We start from the raw sequence: 20089 nt of genomic DNA on the forward strand, positions 1-20089 counted from the left end.
AAGCTTATAAAGAAAACAAACAAGTTGCAGGGAACATTCTACCTTTGCAGGCAGGCAGAAACAATCAAGCAAAGCTGAAAATGTTAAGAATTCATTGCCAAATAAGAATCATTGTAACTGCAAAAATACAAAAAGCAGAACAGTATATTCTGCAACTTCCCCACAATTAATTTCCTTCTACTAAATGATTACAGAAGCTAAAAGCTTCAGTTGTAGAGCATAACAGCCATTCAAACCTTGTAAGTATCAACCACACAAAATGGTCCTGGTTAAAGCGAGTACCAGACAAGTAACAGAGAAGAAAAACAGTGACACAAAGTCTCTAGCTGACCATTTTCGAACCACCTTAGCTTCAACCCTCAAACTCTTAGCCCTCCTAAGAGCATCAACTTCCTTCAACAAATCAAATTCCATCCCTTTTCTCTTCAACTCCTCCACACACTTAGCCAGTAATTTCCCATCCTCTTTCTCTCTCTCCAACAGTTTCTCTAAGTGACTCTCCGTATCCGTCTTGTACCTAACAGCCCAAATGATACCCATAGAGCAGAGGAGAGAACAGATTGACGGGATCCATGAACGGTGGCAAAGCCCCGTTTTCGAAGCCCATTTGGAGGAAGCACTGAATAAAAGCATAAGCGAAATCGAATGGAACAGGAAGAAAATACAGTAGAGCTGAGTGATTTCATTGCGGACCGAGTCAATTTGGGTTTCTTTGGTAGCGATTCTGTTGAGGATGAGTTCTTCTTCTTTGAGCCATTGTTTGAGAAGCAACTTGTGAGTTGGGGTTTCTGCGATTTGGTGAAGTGGGTGTAAGGGCTTGGATTCCATTATTGAAGTGTTGCCCGCCATTGGAGATCGAAAGTTGCTTTGGGATTAGGGGAGAATGGACTGGCGAGCGGGGGGAAAAAGTAAAGAGGAGCCCTCCTTTTTAACGGTCCTTTCGGATTTGAAATTATGTAACGGTCGATTTTATGGATTTCGTCAAATGTGACTGACTCCTATATTTACAGATCTAGCAAATCTTAGCTGGATCTGGATTCATGACTATATTTTTTTCTTTTTCTTCTGAAAATGGGAAAACGTCCTACAATTATTTAAATAACTTTTTTTTCCTTTTGAGGTTTTTGAATATGTTGTCTTATGAAATATCACGTGCAACTTTTTGTACAAGTTGAAGAAGTTTTAACTATTTGTTTAGTGGCAAAAATGCTTCGATTTTTATATCAAGTCATCTACATGTCATCATCTTCCATTATTATTTATCTCATACGATTAAGTAGTTTAACTTTTGATGTTTGAGGAAAGTTAGTTTTATAGTATAAGATATCTAAACTAAAAATATCTTATTTTGTGTCCATCCAAAAAATAGCAGCTGTGAATTTTTTCTTGTCATAAAAAAGAAGAAGATGTCTAAGCTAAAAATGCCATCTATATTGCATAAGAAGATATTTGTGACTTTTTGGATGAGAATCGAAGTGAACTCTTTGTTGCCGTTTTGTTTAATAAAGGATCAAATATTTCATGGTCACAAACTCTCTTAGGCAAGACTATTTGCTTGAAGAAAACTCTTGTAGAGTTTGATACTAGATAAGCTCCCTCCGACTAAATTACAATAAAGGATCAAATCTTTCATGGTCACAAACTCTCTTAGGCAAGACTATTTACTTGATGAAAACTCTTGTAGAGTTTGATACTAGACAAACTCCCTCGACTAAATTACAATAAAGGATCAAATCCTTCATGGTCACAAACTCTCTTAGGCAAGACTATTTGCTTAAAGAAAACTCTTGTAGAGTTTGATACTAGACAAGCTTCCTCGACTAAATTACAAAAATCAAATAATTTTTTTGTCCTTTGATTAATCACGTGAGTACGCATTCAATCCTTATTTATTATGATAAAGCAATAAACTGAAATGATGTTACATATATTCAATTAATTGTGATTACAAGATAAAACTATAGTATAAAATATTAATTATATATTCATTGTTTGGAGTAAATATTAACCGTATAAGTAAGTTTTTTTTTCTTGTCAGAAGTACACATTATATTAGTCATTTGTCTCATTTTTTACTTTGATAGATTTAGTTGAATAATATTATTTAATAAAATTGTCTAATGACTTTAAACAGGTACTTGTAGAAGTTGAAATAAGGATATAGTAGATTAATAATTGAATATGTTATTGGTGATTAATATTCAAAATTAAATGGTTCTACACTAGTACTAGTATATTGGGAAATGCAATCAGATCTTTTCCTTTTTCATTTTATTTCCTTTCCCAGTGACGGGACAAGAGGAAGCATTTTGGAAAAGGGTGGACCCGTAACTTTGCTCCCGCTCATACACGCATTGCCGCTCCGTTATTTGCTTTGCCCCCGATCGATTACTTCCTTCTCTGACTGATTGTTCCATTTTCTTCAACCTCAATTCTCCCAATTTTTCAAATTCAAGTTGCTGTTTTCTGTATTATTCAATTCAATTTCTTCTAATTAGGGTACATACATACAAACATGGCCTCATCAGCTACCATCAACAAGATCGAAAGAGCTCACCAGATGTACAGGGAAGGTAGATATGCCGAAGCTCTGGGTTTTTATACGGATGCACTTTCTTTGGCTAAAACCAAGTCCCAAAAGATCGCTCTCCACAGCAATCGTGCTGCTTGTTTCCTCAAACTTCACGATTTCAAAAAGGTTACATCTTTATTTATCTTCATCCATAATTACATCAAACATTTGTTGAATTCGAGCTCTGAAACTTGGAACTTGATGCTTTGACCTTTCTCATTTCCAATGGTTCCGAGTTGCTAGCTGATATAGTGTTGTGAAACCATGGCCCTGGTAACAAATGGCTGCTCTTTTAGAAAATAGCTTAAAAATGAAATTCAATCTTTTACTGAATTCATCATGTACTATAAAGTTTCTCTTTTCAGCAATAACATAGTTCAAATGAAGCAAAAAGGGATATCCTTTTTCATTTTTATAGTTAATGTTGACCCTACTTGCTTGGGCTTTAAGTTCCAAATCAATAAATCAACTTTTTTTTTTCTTTGATTAGTTACACCCATAGATAGCCAGTGAATCATCTTTTTCGGTTTTCTAGGTCCTTGGTTTTCCTTGTTGGTTGGCTCTTTATATCTCGAAATACACGGGCTTCGATGAGTAGCTTAAGGTCTTAACTGATGTGCACATCATGAACTGAATATTGTATTGGACTTTAGTAGAGGCGTAGCCAGGATTTTAGCGAAGGGTGTTCAAACTTCGAAGAGGTAAATACTAAAAAATGAAAGAAGAAAAATCATGAATGGGCGCGGAATTTTTAAGTGAAGCTACATAATATTTAGCTAAGTCATAAAAGCACTTGTTATGGTACTAACAATCCTATAAATTAAAACTAACTTAAAAATAGAAGAAATAAATTCTTCTAGTGAAAGCATATTCCAAATAATTATTCAATTCTATTCGAAAAGATTTCATATCTTGAATTTTTTTAAAATAATAAACTCATTAGAAACAATACTAAATATCTCTTCATTACATTAGGCACTACGAAATTGCCTAAAAAATGATCAAATTGTATTATAAGTGTTGAGTCCCACATCGGTGAGATGAGAAGAATTTGGACTCTTTATAAGGTCCATTTAACGTGATATAAGAGCTAGGCCCATTCCAATTTGTGGTTTACCGATGTTGGGTCCCCTTATAACTTGTCCACGCTCCAGGTGTCCAATCTAAGCGTGAGGTGGGTGTTGAATCCCACATCAGTGGGATGAGGAGAATTTAGACTCTTTATATGGTCTTGAGAAGTTCTCCCCTCATGAGCTAGCTTTTGAAGTTGAGTTAGATCTCGAATACTGAAATAAAAGAGTATGTTTTGTGCTTAGTTTTGTGATGCCTATAGATAGTACTCCATCCGTTTCAAATTATATGATCTATTTTGCTTTCCGAGTGTCAAGTTGATTAATCTTTGAAGCTAAGTTGGATTAAATCAACACTATATTTTAACTGTACGAAAATTACTGTAAGTTATGATATTTCTCATATCAATATGATAAAAATAAAACATTTTAAAATATTGGTGAAAATTTACATAGTTTGAATCTTGAATAGCGAAAAATATCACATAAACTGACAAAGAGGGAGTAGCTTTTTAATGAAAAATACTTTCCCCTTTTTTTGATACCAATAAAATATTTCTCGTTGTCTTCTTGCAATAATAACACAAGAATCCATTAAGAAGAATAGTTAATATGAAGGTATATTTTCTCAGCACAAGCAGCAAGAGTTAGTGAACGACTCACCTTATTTGTTCTATTTTACTTTTAAAAAGATGTACACAAATAATAGCTGTAGGAATCGAACCCGTGCTTCTTTAGAAAGTCAGACCACCCTTGGCCGCTGAGCTATCACTCTCAGTTGTGTCAAGAGTGTACAAGAGTGAATAATTGTATGTTAAAAACGATATTTCAGCTCTACAAATGATATAATTTTCCTGCAAAGAGTGTTCAGCTAACCACCCTTCCAAGGCTGTAGCTCCGCCAGTGGATGTTAGTAATTTGTTTTCAGTGACCGGGCTGTGTACATAATTGATAACTAGGTAACTGCGAAGTTTTATGTATCCAAGGTTTGCTTGATACCCGAATACAGCCAATTTTTTTTGAATAACTTGTTCATTAATTACTAAAACTAGCATATTGTGTTTCCTATTAGCAAATAGAAATATCCAAGTTAGCTTGAACAATTTCTTTTTATTTTAGGTTTTCCCTTTATCGATAATGTAGTAAGCATATGAGTGAGCGGAAGAAGAAGTGATCACTCAGTCTCAGTTTTAGTAAACCGTTAAACTTGAAGCAGTTGATGATGATGATCCTAACAATGGACAGTACTCCAACAGCGTTGAACGTGTCTCTTGTCAGATATTTATGGCCTTTTTTCTGAGCATATTTTATCAAAAAAAAAATGATGCCTGGTTGCTATAGTTTGTGTTGCTGCAGTATACTGTATGTTCCTCTTGTTATTGTTTGAAGAAAGATAAATTAGAGAAAAGAGGGAGGATTTATCTGTTCAGTGCTTTCTTTGAGCTTACTGTTTGTTATCATCTCATGTTGCAGGCAGCAGATGAATGTACATTGGTGCTTGAACTTGATCAAAAACACACAGGCGCGCTGATGTTGCGCGCTCAAACCTTAGTCACCCTCAAGGAGTACCATTCAGCACTTTTCGATGTCAACAGGTTAATTGAGTTGAATCCATCATCAGAAGTGTATCAAAACCTCCATGCCCGTCTGAAGACACAATTGGTAGTCATTCTGCCTTTCTCTTGGGTTTTCTTTTCATGTTTGTTTACTTTTTTCACCAACTCCTCTCTACCCTTTGCGGCTCTGTCTATGGCTTAACTATAATGGGCCTGTGTTTCTTTCTACTTACATTATGGTGCTGCTTGATGGAGTAAAGTTTTCATGTATATTTTTTTCAAAAATCTATTCGTATGCTACCATTAACTTAATTAAAATGTCATAGTTAAAGCATTTGTCATATCTTTGCTAATTCTTAGGGGAAATCAACATCAACCAAATTAGGACGGACTTTTGGCATAAATTGGTCAAGCAAATGAATTGACTCTCATTACATTCTGATTTTGTTTCCTCCTTTGTAATTGAGTCACCATATAGTCGAATTTATGTGCTCATATAGAGTGGTGGTTTCATGATTCTTCATTTCTGGGCCAAAAGTGTTCAAAGTAAACGAGATTGTTTTCCTCGTCTATCTGACCCTTTTCATAGATGGTAATTTAGAGATGTTTCTTCTTTTGTTCAAGGAAAGTCACTTGCTCCAATACCTGAAGATGAAGCAGAGCTTGAAGAAGATGATGATGAAGATGATGACTTAAAGGTAGATTGGGAAGAACAATGTACAGGTAGAGAAACCAATGAAGTTGATGTAGGAGAAGACAAAAGAGATGTTGTGGAAGTAACCACAATAAAAGCAGAGTCTGAAAGTGTCAAACAGACAACTGAAGTCAGTGATGTTCCAAAAATGGAATCGTCTGAACAACAGTCGTCTAGCTGGGAAGCAATTCCACAGCCAAAAGGACATTCACGGCTTGACTATTCTAGATGGGATAGGGTTGAAGATGAGTCTAGTGAAGATGACGATGATGATGATGATGACGATGATTCTCAACCTCAGTATAGATTCCGTGTCAAAACTATTGGTGTGCGAGCTGTTAAGTAAGACGAAGAAAGTATTTAATGCAAATTGGGCCATACAATTCTTTGTTGTTTCATATGAAGAGAGCTGAAAGTCTATTGGGCTTCGAAATGATGCTAACTTTGTTTCATTCAGGATCACGTGGAAGCTCTGGCACATGTTGATAGTTCCTTGTACTTGTGAGCATAGAAACCTTATACTTGTGAACATATAAACAATGTACATTTTATATGAAGTGAGAGAGCAACAAAAACTGAGATATCATCTGCCAGAGTGAGATGGTTCTGGCAGTGTTACTATGACTCTAGTGCTGTTTTGATTGTTTTCCATTCCGGAAAACTGGTGTCCAGGCTGCTGGCTGTACAATTCTCTTTGGTGGCACATTGTAGATTTACGTCTTTGGATGCATGATTCTGTTGAATGAATGAATGAATTGTGAGACCACCAACAGTGTGTTTCTCCGTTAAATCAATGTGAAGAGGAACATACCTTTCTTCTTCTTTTGGGGGTTGTGTTGTATCTTTTTACATTAGCAAAGCATATTTTGTATTGATAAAGAATCATAATCCCCTCAAATTAAATTAAGTACTAACAATATCTGCAGTCACCTTTGCCCCTCTTCTTCTTTTTTTGGGATAAAGTTCAAAGTACGTTAATGAAACTAATTGTAGCATTTGAAATTAAGGTTTGATTGCAACTTTACCCTTATTTATCTATTTAGAGATAAAGTTCAAGTACACAAACTTCTTGTTTAGACAAAGTTAAAATCAGAATTCAAAGTTAATAATGTCGAACCTAAATTCACAAGTACACATAATAGAATTTTTTTATTTATTTTTTTTACGACAAATATAAGGTCTAAGCAAACTGAATTCATCACCTAATATAGTAGCAGTAGGCCGCCCTTTGTTACTAAATTTAGCCAAAAGTCAGTATATGTATTTGTTTTCTAGTGTAATAGAAAGACATGGACTGGGGGCCCAAACAGAAAAAGACCCCAAACCTTTGGAGGGAAACCCAATTAAAATTCAAACCCACCGCAGATAGATCCTTTTTGGAAACAAAAACAAAAAAGAAAAAACATCGTCGTCGTGCCTAGCTCACACACATTCCTCCATTTCCAAACCCCATTTCTCTTCAATTTTCAGAAATTAGGGTTTGGAAATTCTGGAGATGTCGGAGAACAGCATCATCAAAAACAGACGGAATGCCTGCCCGGATTTTCACCTTTCCGATGAAATGCTTTCTGTTATTCCGACGGACCCATATGACCAATTGGACCTTGCCCGGAAGATCACCTCCATGGCAATCGCTTCTCGCGTTACAAGCCTGGAGTCTGAGATGGACAGGCTCCGACAGAAGCTTAACGGAAAGGATCGCGTCATCCTCGACCTCGAGGATAAGGTCTCTCAGCTCGAACACGCCTGTCACCAGGCCGAATTGCGATTGAACATCACTCTCCAAGATAATGTATTTCTGCAAAAATCACTTCTTTTGCTTTTGCTTTTCATTTCCATTTAAAGGGAATTAATCTTTTCTTTTTTTTTAACAAAAGAATAAATTAATCTTTTTTTTTTTTTTGGAATTAAAAGATGAAACTGTCGAAGGAGAGAGATAATCTGGCTTTTACTGCAAAGAAGCTTGGTCGCGACTTAGCAAAGGTTAATACTTTTCTTCAATTATTATTATTTTTTTGACTTCTCATGGTCAATTATTGGAATACTCTCTCATGAATCATGGTTTTTATTTATCTGTTTATGCTCTAGCCTTTCTAAGCTTATTCTGGTCTATTTTTTTGAAAAACTTTTGAGGGTTACTTTCAATTGCTGATTTAGATGATCAATTCACCAGCAAGGCTAGTGAAACAGATGTTCTTTTTCTTGTAATATTAAAGTAACTCTTACTAGGCTAAGTCTCTGGAAACTAGTTGTAGTATTACTTGAGCTGACCATCATAAAAAAATCTTGAAGGGAAAAAAACCCCATTTTTAACATCTGTGGATATGTCTGGGATTGCAATGAAACAGAACGTTTGCTACTTGCTTAGTTGATTTGAAAAAATCATGCAAAACTATATGCTTGACTACATGTCTCCCTTCACACATTTGGTCTGACATGTTCTCGGTGTCAATTTATAAACCTGAGATAATTTTTGGGGAGGAGGGGGAGGGGAGGCATCCATGCTTCATTTTGTTCTTGGGATGCAAATGAAGAACTTCAGCAATTGAATTAATTTGCTCTTGTGTTATATGGAATACAAGCAAGTAAACTGCTTGCTAATAAGTTCATTTAACTGTTTGAAGTAGAGCTCATTTCATGATGATTTACTTTTCCTGGATGGCTGATGACAATGTAAAAAATAAGCACACAGTTTGTGAGTTTACCGTTAGTGACATTTATAATACACATGGAAGGGAAGAATCCCTTCCCTTTATTTCAGCTAAAATTGTTATTATACTTGTTAAATACTGCCAGCGAATGTGTTAAAAAATTAAAAAGCAGAGACTTATGTTTTCTGCTTTATATGCTTTCGGTTCCTTCACAGTGCTTTTTTTCCTGGTATTGGACAGTATTCTTGTCATCCCTCTAAGGAAAGAATATTGAAAGCGGAAATTTCATAGGCTAATTCATCAGCTATTTTCATTTCAACTGCATGAACTTACTTCCTTTTTTGTTTAAACAGTTGGAGACCTTTAAAAGGCAATTGGTGCAGTCTTTGAGTGATGATGACTCATCTGTAAGTTTCATAATATTCATTTTTTGGCATTTCTTTTGAGAGTATTATTAGGTCACCAGCATTTGCAAAAAGAAAATTTGGGTATAATCTGTAATATTCTAAACAAGAATGAACGTGATTTCCATTTGACTTGTAGAACAGTACAAAAACTTGAGGCTCAATCTCTTCTTTTTAAAAGTTGTTTCCCTACAAGAATTTTCTTCTTTTCTTTTATCAACTGTGATGATCTTTTCTTTTTTCACCACGGCAGCCAGCTGAAACTGTTGATATTGGCATTTATGATCAATCTGTTCATAAGTCATATCCTTTAAAAGGTAATTTCACCATTGACATTTTAAGTCCTTTGAGTTTTGTTTGCTTTTCATGTTCCAGATATCATGTAACTTTAGCTGTTTCAAGCTATGGAAACCTCATGTTCTGAGTTTGATTTTGATAATTCTATCTTGCAGAGGAGGTGAATAGCTACACAGTGCATCATTCTTTCAGTGGTTCTGTAGACGGAAGAGGAAGTAATGGTGACGGTATTTGACTTTACATGTTCTTACATGATAATATTAGAATGTTGTGAAAGCTGTGTAATTATTATATCTTTTTTCTTGGATCCAGCTTCAAAGCACGCTTTGCAAAGGTTTTCCAGCCCTTACATAACACCACTGCTTACTCCAAGTGACACACCAAAAATAACTTCTGCTAGTGTATCCCCCAGACGATGCTCTGCTGCAGTATCTCCTCGGAGGACATCTGGCAGCACCTCTCCAACAATTCCTCAATTTCAACGCCGAGTTTCAATGTCATCATTCTATCCTTCGAGTCAACAGTCGAGTCAACAGTCCTCAGCAGCTAACTCTCCTCCAAGGGCACGGCCGAAACCAGGTTTCCAAGAGCTATCTTTTTTCTTTCCAATTTCCTTGTATAAGCTTGTACAAATGTTACTGCTGTAGATCTGCACTTCTGTCATTACACACATAGAGAGTCATTCTTTATATGAGATGCAAACTCTTGTTGACTCCAATATTTACACTATATACACGATTTTGCTCAAGTGTAAGATTGATTCTATACGTGTGTAACAAACATTCAACTACCTTTTCTAGCTGATATTGTTTCCATTTGGACAAATTGTTGTATTACTAATTAGTTCATGTATGTGAATTTTAAGCTCAAACTCCTCGAGCTGATGGGAAGGAGTTCTTCCGTCAAGCCAGGTATCTAATTTTTTGACTTTTGTTCTTTTTAATTTTTTCGAGCAAACGATCTTTCTCCTGATGATCAGCATGTGTTGATTCAGGAGTCGTCTGTCTTATGAGCAGTTCAGTGCGTTTCTAGCAAACATAAAGGAACTAAATGCTCAAAAGCAATCTCGTGAGGTGATGAATATAATCTTAGTTATTAGACTGTCCTATGATTACCTTGTATTTGCTTAGTTCAATATCTAAATGCTTTTCTGCCTTTTCTTTTTGCACATCGTATTATTTTAGGAAACTTTGAAAAAAGCAGAAGAGATTTTTGGAACGGATAACAAGGATCTCTATCTATCATTCCAAGGGATGCTTAACCGTGGTGTTCGTTGACAGTACAAAAAGTCATCTTGGGTGTATATTCCCATCTTATGGTAGCTTAAACATTTAACATAAGTCTTGCTTAGTGATCTAACGTTGACCAATTGACTTGTGAAACTCTTGAGCTATGTTCCAACTCGAGGTGCAGTATCGCTAAACATCAGCTCAGAAATCTTTTGAGGTGCAACCTTATAGAAATTCAAACAATTGAGATTGGTACTGATTGTGCTATTGCTAGCTGATGAGTCAATGATCTCATGTTTAAATTCTCATTAAATCATGGATGCATGCTGTAAATTATTCCTTTCTTTTTTTCTCTCATTTCAGTTTTGCATTTTCAATTTTACTGTCACGTGTGGCACATCTGAGAGGAGCGGGTGGTGCCAGCAGATGGCAGTTGAATCAACTCGTGAGTTGAATTTCCTTCTGTTGCTGCTCTCGCTCTTTCATTTGCACGTGTATGGTATGGGTATGTATATCTTCTTCTGCTTCACTTGAAATTTTCTTCTGTGGAGAAATGAGTATCTGCAGTATTGGCACTAGTTGTGTTATCATGCGGACATTAATATGTAAATTGAAGGGTATACAATTGATACTTAGCATCCATAACTAGCAAACCAAAACTCTGATGCTGTAGTTGTATCTACTGTAAGAATCTAATACAACACACTATCAGTTTCATTGAATTGCAGGATCTCTGTTCATATCCGAACTTGTATCGTTGATTGGTACTTATCAATATTTTCTCCTCATTATACATAGTAAACACAAAATATTAAAGTTAAAAATAATTCAATGCCAAGGTCAAGAGGTAGTGAGATGAAAAAGTTAGCATAGTTTGCATGTGGGCTGGAAAAGCAATTGATCCTACTTTTTGACAAGAGGATAATCATGCCTTGATAATAGCGTGCAAAGAATTGGAACATGTAGATTCTCAATATATATTTGTTGAACAAGAATACTGCTGTATGATTTTTGTTGATCGCCTTTACCAAAAGAAAGGTGGTATCTTTTTATGATCGATGTTAAATCAATGGATAACCCAATAGCTGCAGCGATCTTATAAAGACTAGAAGCTCTTTTTCCTTTTTCTTGTTCAAAGAATAAAAACATATCAATAAGCAAGTGATAGGATGCATTAATTTGAGTCCGAATTCTATATTGGAGCTGAAGCTTTACTTGGAGAAATAAAAGGAATCTGAGACTAAAGAGCTCATTTTCTTTGATCTGAGATCATATGCTTAATGTAGGATTAGAACCAAGGAGGAACAAAAACTAGTCAAATCAAATCCTTTGTGGGTATCTGCTAGTTCTGTTGAGCTAAGATTGAATGAATTTACTGAGGCAATTTGGAGCATAAGTGGTACCATTTTTCAACTTGTTCTTTCTTCATAGTCTTATTTTTTTCTTGTATGGGATATATAGTTAGTCCTTCAATCGTAGCACTAGCACCTGATACTTGGCCCTTTTTCACTTTAACTGCATGCTTTTTGCGGAAAATAGGCTGCTAAAAGAGAGAAAACATATTTCCTCTCTTGTGTTTTTCTCTTTTGTTATTTCTTTTTGGTATTGCATTGGGAACAGATTCTTTATATCCATTTTGATTCCTTTCTAAGATTGCAACACATGTTATTGTTTCCTCCCTTTAACTATTTGCCTACATTATATCATGGCAACTGTTTTCCTTCAATTAATAATTATCCAGATCTAATAGCACATATCTTATGATTCAAATGATTATGATCTATAATATATTAATTAATTATTTTAAGGATTTTGACATTTCACTTGTTCGCCAAAATTGTTGCCTCATTTCATTAACCAGGATCAACAACCACATTGCTGTCAATCAGCCACCATTACCACAACAACCATCATTATATATGGTCAACCACCACCATTCATTAGCTACATATATTGTTGTCATTATATTAAGATCTCAACTATTTATATTTCAATATGATACCTTGGTATATTCAGGCATGTATTTAGATTTAAACATATAATATTCAGATGTGTATTAAAATCCATCTTCCTCTCATTAACATTTAGAGTAGTAAGTAAAATGATAGTTACTGGTAACCAAAGAGAGGAGGCATATATATAAAATAAAAAAGAAGTTTGATGCAGCATGATAGGAGGTATATATTGTACGTTGATAAATCTTGATCTAGACCCATGTGTTAGATTCTAAGTCTATAGAGTAGGCACAAAATTATTAGTGCTAAACTTTTCAACAGCATCAGAATAGTAACAACATGACCCCCGCCCCTCCCCTCCCCTCCCCTCCCCTCTCTTTTTCCTATTTCACCCTTCTCTTTTTTTCACTACGATTCCTTTACCACACTAATTAAATCTCTACATATATATATATATTTTCATGTTCCAATATCATCATATGCATCACTAATAACACATTTGCACTGCCCCAGACTAGGATTTGAAATTTATAAATTTCTATAAGGACTTTAAGTTAATTTATGATATTAATTGAATTTACAGTTTGATATTTAATTGATAATTAGATACGTTATATAGAATTTGTAAAGAAAATATTATTGAGCTCTCGTGAATAGAGTCCCGCCTGCATTTTCCCTAGCCACCTTTTATCCAATAAAAAATTGATACCTTAATGAAAGTTTTATGCAGCTTATTGCTTATTTACACAAAAGCTTTAATGAGACGCTTCAAATTCAAACTATACCTTATAATGCTTCAAACAGGAAGATAATTGTACTGTTGGTGAATAAATATTAGCGTAAAATTGGAAATAGATGAAAATTTTGGTAGAGATATGATCACGAGCTACAAGAATAATTATCTTTTTTTCTCCATTGGTAAAAGGTTACCCCACTATTTGTATTAGTAGTAGTGTTGCAATATATGTATGTATGAATATATATATATATATATATATATATATTCAAATGAATGTCACTAATAATTAAGCCGTATTTGTGGATAATATTTACACCATATATTAACGCATCAAATATAATCATGGACGTGAATATGTTTAAATTAGATGCCGTATTAGAAAGTAATAGAAGTTATATCTACGCACCTTTTTATTTCATTCAAAAGTTTAAGACGACGGATATTTTTATTCATATAATTATGTTTCCACACGCTCGCTCCGTTTACACTTTGATTTATTTAATTGTGTCCCCCTCGAGATGTGCAGGGTATGATTTATATATGAAGCCAAACACATGGGTATATCTTTTTTGGCGATAGTAATTGGTGACTTTCAAGCCAATTACCTTTGTTTGCTAAAGTATATGATTATCTCATCTAAAATTTTAAGATACTAAAAATAACACACCTTTATTTACTTAATTATATTTTCAGTATATATTTTGTTCTTTTTATGTGTTTTCGCTAGCAAATACTAATTACTGTGTTTCACACTAAATCATCATTTTTTTTACTTAGAAGCTTGACCAAAACAATTCATAAATCATAAACTAAAAATGGAAAAGTTTGGCTAACATAATTCATAAAACTAACACATAAATTAGTCAGATATGTCAAGCTCAGACGTGGTATAATATTAATCAGGAATAAACAAAATAGAAAAAAGTAAGAGACAATATATAGAAACATAGAGAATACAGCTAGAGCAAGTTGCCAAAAAGCTTTAATATAGCTATAAATAGTTAAGAGCACAAAATCCATATCGACCACCCAAGTCAAAAATTGACTCATTAAAAACATCAGTATAGCCATTTTTTCAATAAAAAGAATGGCTTTCACTCCTCATGATCATGAATACTATACTAGTCATGGCGTTTTCTCCAATGAATTCATCAATTCTTCTCTTGTTACTACTACTACTACTACTACTACTAATCCTCTCTCCCAAATAACCCCCAGTACTTCAGTTTATGAACATAATATTAATGAACAACTAGTGAATATAAATTCACTAGATCATTATGTGCCACCCTCAATTTCAATGATGCCATGGTTCCCTGAGCGGCTAGGGGTTTCCGACATGACGGTGCCGATACTACTACCAGCATCGTCTAATTCTAGTGACTATAGTACTAATACTCATCAGGTTTATGCAGTCGACAAATACAATAATAAGTACGGATGCAACGGCCAACACCACGAGGGTTGTGAATCTTGGGATGAAAATACTGACCATGCTTTTGAATCCAACTTCTGGTCCTCTTGTCCTCTCGCTACCTCCTCCAATAATTGGGTACGTCTATTTTGCTGAAATACTATACATCATCAAATGTTTTCAGCATGAGTGAAAATATTTTTATTTATTAACTAGTAATAGTCAACATATATTTATTTTGTCACAAATTAAACTAGCATAACATTTTGTGCATGGAAAGTCAGAATATTGGGGAGTTGTCTCCTTATGTATTCCTTGATAATCCTCATGAACGTAACTATTTTTTTCGAAAGTGATCAGTTAGGCTCAAGATTTTATTTATTTTTTCTTTAACAGAAATATGTTTTTGACAGGGGGCTCAAAGGGAAACAAGTCCAAAAATCAAAGAAACGCCGGTAATGAAGATCGGCAGGTACTCAGAAGAGGAAAGAAAGGACAGAATTCTCCGATACCTCAAGAAAAGAAATCAAAGGAATTTTAACAAAACTATTAAGGTATATCTCCTTATTTTATATTTTTAATTAATTGTATAGCTAGCATATAGTTTAATTAATATATGAATTAATTTAAATAATGTGGGCGTACAGTATGCTTGTCGCAAAACCCTAGCAGACAAACGTGTTCGAGTTCGGGGAAGATTTGCAAAGAATAATGAAGCCTGTGATGATCATGAAGTCCTCATCAAGGGGAATGTTAATTACCACCAAGACAAAGATGTTTGCTATGATCATAATCCACAAATCCAGGTTAATTCATTTCTATCTACTTAACCATCCATCTTAATTATTCGTCTGAATATAATTAATTTTATAAGTATAATCTAGCTCTCTAACAACTTAAGTTTTTAGATCCTAAATATTTTTGCGCAAAAATCTGATTTTATTTATTTTTTTGCAGATGAAACATGGTGGTGATCATTATAATGATCAGGAGAATTGGGTAGAAGAGGCAATCACAAATTTTATGTATATACCTTATATAGGTAGCTCCTATGATGGAAATTTCATAAGCTGATAGCCATTTGTTTATTACTCCACTACTTAAGTCTCTCTCTAATTATAAAGTTGATGTACTCCCATCCATTATTTATCAATGAATGAATGAATAGTTGAGCTCCACTTCCTTTGATATACAACTGTTCCTCCTCTAAAAGAATGATTATATTGCATAAACAATACTAGCCTCATTAATCTCTCTTTTGACACATTGAAAATACTATATACATTTTTCACAAATACTTATATCAGGATTGATAAACTGTCTACATCACACTCTTAATTAAATTATTGTCTTTTGTATCTAGTTAAACCTGAGATGCTTCCTATACTGAACTATCCTTTTTATGATCTCTATAGTGTTAGGAACTATCCATAATAACAAACTTAGCTTCCAAAATAAATTTATGATGATTCATTGTTACATGGCTCCTAAGTGATAAAAGAAGAGAAGAACTTATACTTTTTCTTTATTACCTTCCTCGCTCACTATATCAAGGACCTCAAACAGTTAACCACGGGCATCTCCAACCCTATACTTTATTTTACTCTCCAAATATAGAGTTTTCTATTTTTTCAGATAACCAACTCCAATCCAATTCTCTATTTCACTCTCTAAAAATAAATCTTTTTCTCTCTCCTCAATATTATATTATTATTTCTATTTCATTCTTATTTTCTTATTTTATAATATAAATCCTTTATTTCTTTTTTCCCAATAATTACTTTATATAATTTTCATGTGATATATTTAATATAAAATTATATTTTATTCTAAATTTTTAAATAACATAAATTGCAAGAAAATATTATATAATATACAAATTAATGGACAAATTCAAATAAAAGTGAAATACAATAACATAAACACTCAATTTTTGAAATTATTATGTTGCTCCCATAAATGCTCTATTAATGCATTACGGAGTTCAAAATGAGCATTTTTGTCCTTAACTTTTCTATGTCTAGCTAAAAATTGTTCAAACCGAAGATTTTCATCTACCACCTTTTCTGTCGTTGGAGTTGGAGCCTCTACGACATCTTGAATTGGTGCATTAAGATCATGTTCATCCTCAATTATCATGTTGTGCAGTATAATACATGTAGTCATTATATCATGTAGCACTTCCTTTTTCAAAACACGTGACGATCTTGCAATAATTGCAAAACGTGATTGCAAAACTCCGAATGCACGTTCAACATCTTTTTGGCATGATTCTTGTTTCATCGCGGATTGATTATTATGTTATGTATTGTATTTTATCTTGTATTTAAATTATTATGTCATGTATTGTATTGTTATCTTGTATTTAAATTATCATATTGTGTATTGTATTTTTAAATTAGTTTTTTCATCTTGTCATTTTAATTTTGTGTATTCTTTATAGTGAAAATTAATAATAAAATCAAATTGTATTATTGTCAAAAATTAGAAAAAATTAAAATACTATTAATTCAGGATGAAAGTAGTATATATTAAATAATATATTTTTTAAAATATAATATTACATATAAAAAGAATTATGAATATTAGATATTTATTAATGACATTATATGTAAAATAATATGTTAATTAGAAAGTAATAGAAATAATAATAAAATATAATATTCAAAAAGTGAAATAGAGAGTGTGAATAGTAGTCTCCAAATTTGGAGAACTACTATTCACCTCTCTAAATATGAAGAATGAAGAGTGATATGGAGGTGGGTTGGAGTGCCCATTCTCTATTTTACTCTCCAAATATAGAGAATGAAGAGTAAAATAGAGGTAGGTTGGAGATGGTCTTATAAGAATTAAAAGGAGTATAACTAGCTAAGAATAATCTACCGTTAAATAACCATAAGCTAATATAACAAGATTTTTTTGATAATCGTTAATATATAGGATTAGCTGTGGATTATTGATGTTTAACAATAAAAACTGCTCATCACTTTTTTCTTCTCCTCGTAGTGGATGGACAAAGTTATTCAATACTTTATAAATTAAATATATAGTCCAAGTATGTAAGCAGAAAATAGTCTGGACACACCATAGTTATTACTATTAAAAAGGTTTAATAGGAACTGATCTAATTGGCTATACAGAACACACGTCTTTCATCATCCAAATTAAAACTCAATATATCTTAATTAAACAACAGTAAAAGGTTGCTAACTTTATTAGCTTAGGTATAGCTAATCAATTAATACGTTAGATGTGATCCAAATAGTGTAGATTAAAAGGAAATTAGAAAAAAAGAAAAAGGTTTATTAGATTAGAATCTAATAAAAAAGGGTTTGATTACCTTAAAGAATCAAAACAACTTTATTTTCAACGTTAGCATCAATTCTGTATCCAGCGATTATTTGGAGTTACTTTTGTAAGGTACCGTTAAGCATCTTTTGGTACTTAACTAGAATGAACATCATCATTATAACGTTGAATGTATTAAAAAGGTAAGAATTTCGATTATTTTTATTCCTGCAGCTGCTTTCTTTCTTTGAAAAAGATGGACCTTCATAAAGCCTAGCTTCGACAATATAATAGGGGAATAATTATTCTTATTTCTTTCGACATATATAATATTATTAAGTACAAATTATATTACTCCTACTATATGAATATATATCTTAGGGCTGCTGATATGGTGTTTTGTACTTTATTCCGATCCTCTGCAATAGATCACTTTAGATTAGGAAGCATTTTCGGGTGACCGTGCATGCAACAAACAACAACTACCTCTACCTTTATATCATCGATCTTCCTAATTTTTACTCTATCGATTTCTTGATTTGTAATCTTGAAAACAATTAAGGAGGTCTATCTAATATGTTAGGTGACCAATTACATTATCAACGAAGAAATTACTTGCATGTTGTGCCTGTCTCACTCATGGGTTCATTTGATTGCCAACTTAAATTCTCATAGCTCAAACTAAAGAATATATTTTTCATCTACACTAAAAAATTAAATGAATACTATTAATTATTTTCTTTGTGCTAAAACAATAGTAGTAGTAGTATTTATTTAGGGAAAATGCATAAGTACCCCCCAGCCTATAGCCGAAATCCCTGAGACACACCTAACCTTTACTAAGGTTCTATTATGCCCCGAACTTATTTTATATGTAATATTCTACCCCTTTGTGGCCTGTGTGGCACTATCTTGTGGGCCCAGCGCATGTTGACTTTTTTTTCAAGGATAGTACCACGTAGGCCGAAAAGGGGTAGAATATTATAGATAAATTAAGTTCGGGGGGTAATAGGACCTTAGTAAAGGTTAGGTGTGTCTCTGGGATTTCGAGCATAGGCCGGGGGTACTTATGCATTTTCACATTTATTTATGTAGTACAAGAAAGCAACAGTTTTCGGTTTAAAAAAGAATAGATTCTGTTGACTGATATTTTGATGTTTCCTTTCCGGCATTAATTAGTGTTTATATATATGAGCTAATTAAATAGAATAGATATTACAGTAGAAGTGTACAGTCATGATCAGTCTTGTTTATGTCAAATGAAAATGATTAATCAATCCAAAAGAATTGATTCTTTGAGGCGATATATCGATCTCTTGATTTTACATAAGACCTAATGAGAGGTCAAAATGGAGCTAAATATATATTGTGTTGTTATTATATTGACAATTATAAGATACTAGAACGACAAAAAAAATAATATAGGCACACCTAGCTAGGCCAAGAAGATGGGGATCACAAGTATGCCTTCTTCCAATCGCAAGAAAGCACTCAAATTGAAGTGACCCCATTATCAATGAACTGTCCCCATCACCACCTTCCAAGTCTTCAAATCCCACTCACTAATCAATTAAGTCTTTCTTGATAGAAATTGCGTACAAAGACAAAATTTTGATTTTATAATTCAATTTTATTTTGATCCTCTTTTTTGTGTTGTCAATATTACTCCTCCTTGATCTATTACACTTTTATTTTGATTTGAGTACCTTTTTAGTGAATTTTGATTTATCATTCATTCATGATCGATCGATGATTACAAAAGTAACCAAACTTTAGTATAGTGTCCTTTGAAGTAAGGGAAGGTTATACTCCATTAATTAGTAACAAGTTTGTTGGTGGGATCAAATGATAAATAGCTATAGTTATAACATGATAGCCAAGTTAGTTTCTGGAAATCTTTGATGAGTACTACTAGTACTCCATGATAGAACTTTCTCATGAACATATATGCTGTGGATATATATGGCAATCAACATCATATCAAACTTTAATATATTTTAGAAAGAGATGGAGGATCAGTTATATATTATCCCCCTAACATTTGTCGGTGGTAAATTAAACAACCATATATATAATTAATTGTGACCCACATATATATATCAAAGAAAGCCACATCTTCATAATCTCCATGCTTTTGGTAAATATTTAATTGGATCGACCATGACTACTACAAGCTAAGGTTGGCAAAAAGTTGACCCTCTCTTTGTTCATATATTCCAA

The 20089-nt window shown here is 33.4% G+C and overlaps 4 protein-coding genes across 5 annotated transcripts; 3 read left to right on the plus strand and 1 right to left on the minus strand.

The window, feature by feature from the left end:
* Positions 1 to 245: 245 nt before the first annotated feature.
* Positions 246 to 850, minus strand: LOC125840445 (uncharacterized). The gene has a single exon (XM_049519442.1). It carries the CDS (start codon positions 847 to 849, stop codon positions 247 to 249), a length of 603 nt encoding a protein of 200 aa, XP_049375399.1. The 5' UTR covers position 850; the 3' UTR covers position 246.
* A 1659-nt stretch (positions 851 to 2509) lies between these two features.
* LOC125808748 (uncharacterized) lies at positions 2510 to 6751 on the plus strand. Its single transcript, XM_049488412.1, has 3 exons — positions 2510 to 2698; positions 5116 to 5304; positions 5828 to 6751. Exons 1-3 carry the CDS (start codon positions 2516 to 2518, stop codon positions 6236 to 6238), a joined length of 783 nt encoding a protein of 260 aa, XP_049344369.1. The 5' UTR covers positions 2510 to 2515; the 3' UTR covers positions 6239 to 6751.
* A 526-nt stretch (positions 6752 to 7277) lies between these two features.
* On the plus strand, positions 7278 to 11195 carry LOC125808724 (uncharacterized protein At4g15545-like). Of its 2 annotated transcripts, none has more exons than XM_049488382.1 (9): positions 7278 to 7684; positions 7807 to 7875; positions 8897 to 8950; positions 9201 to 9264; positions 9400 to 9471; positions 9557 to 9823; positions 10110 to 10155; positions 10239 to 10317; positions 10429 to 11195. In XM_049488382.1, the coding sequence occupies exons 1-9, from the start codon at positions 7388 to 7390 to the stop codon at positions 10519 to 10521; spliced, it is 1041 nt and encodes a 346-aa protein (XP_049344339.1). In that variant the 5' UTR covers positions 7278 to 7387; the 3' UTR covers positions 10522 to 11195. The 2 variants fall into 2 exon arrangements, with proteins under 2 accessions (XP_049344339.1, XP_049344347.1); XM_049488390.1 differs by having other exon boundaries at positions 9400 to 9465.
* Positions 11196 to 14254: 3059 nt separating this feature from the next.
* Positions 14255 to 15655, plus strand: LOC125808739 (uncharacterized). Its single transcript, XM_049488402.1, has 4 exons — positions 14255 to 14719; positions 14995 to 15135; positions 15229 to 15387; positions 15539 to 15655. Exons 1-4 carry the CDS (start codon positions 14255 to 14257, stop codon positions 15653 to 15655), a joined length of 882 nt encoding a protein of 293 aa, XP_049344359.1.
* Positions 15656 to 20089: the final 4434 nt, after the last annotated feature.

Source organism: Solanum verrucosum, unplaced genomic scaffold, assembly GCF_900185275.1.
Source record: "Solanum verrucosum unplaced genomic scaffold, falcon-dt-bn FXZP01000277.1, whole genome shotgun sequence".
Classification (NCBI taxonomy): Eukaryota; Viridiplantae; Streptophyta; class Magnoliopsida; order Solanales; family Solanaceae; genus Solanum; species Solanum verrucosum.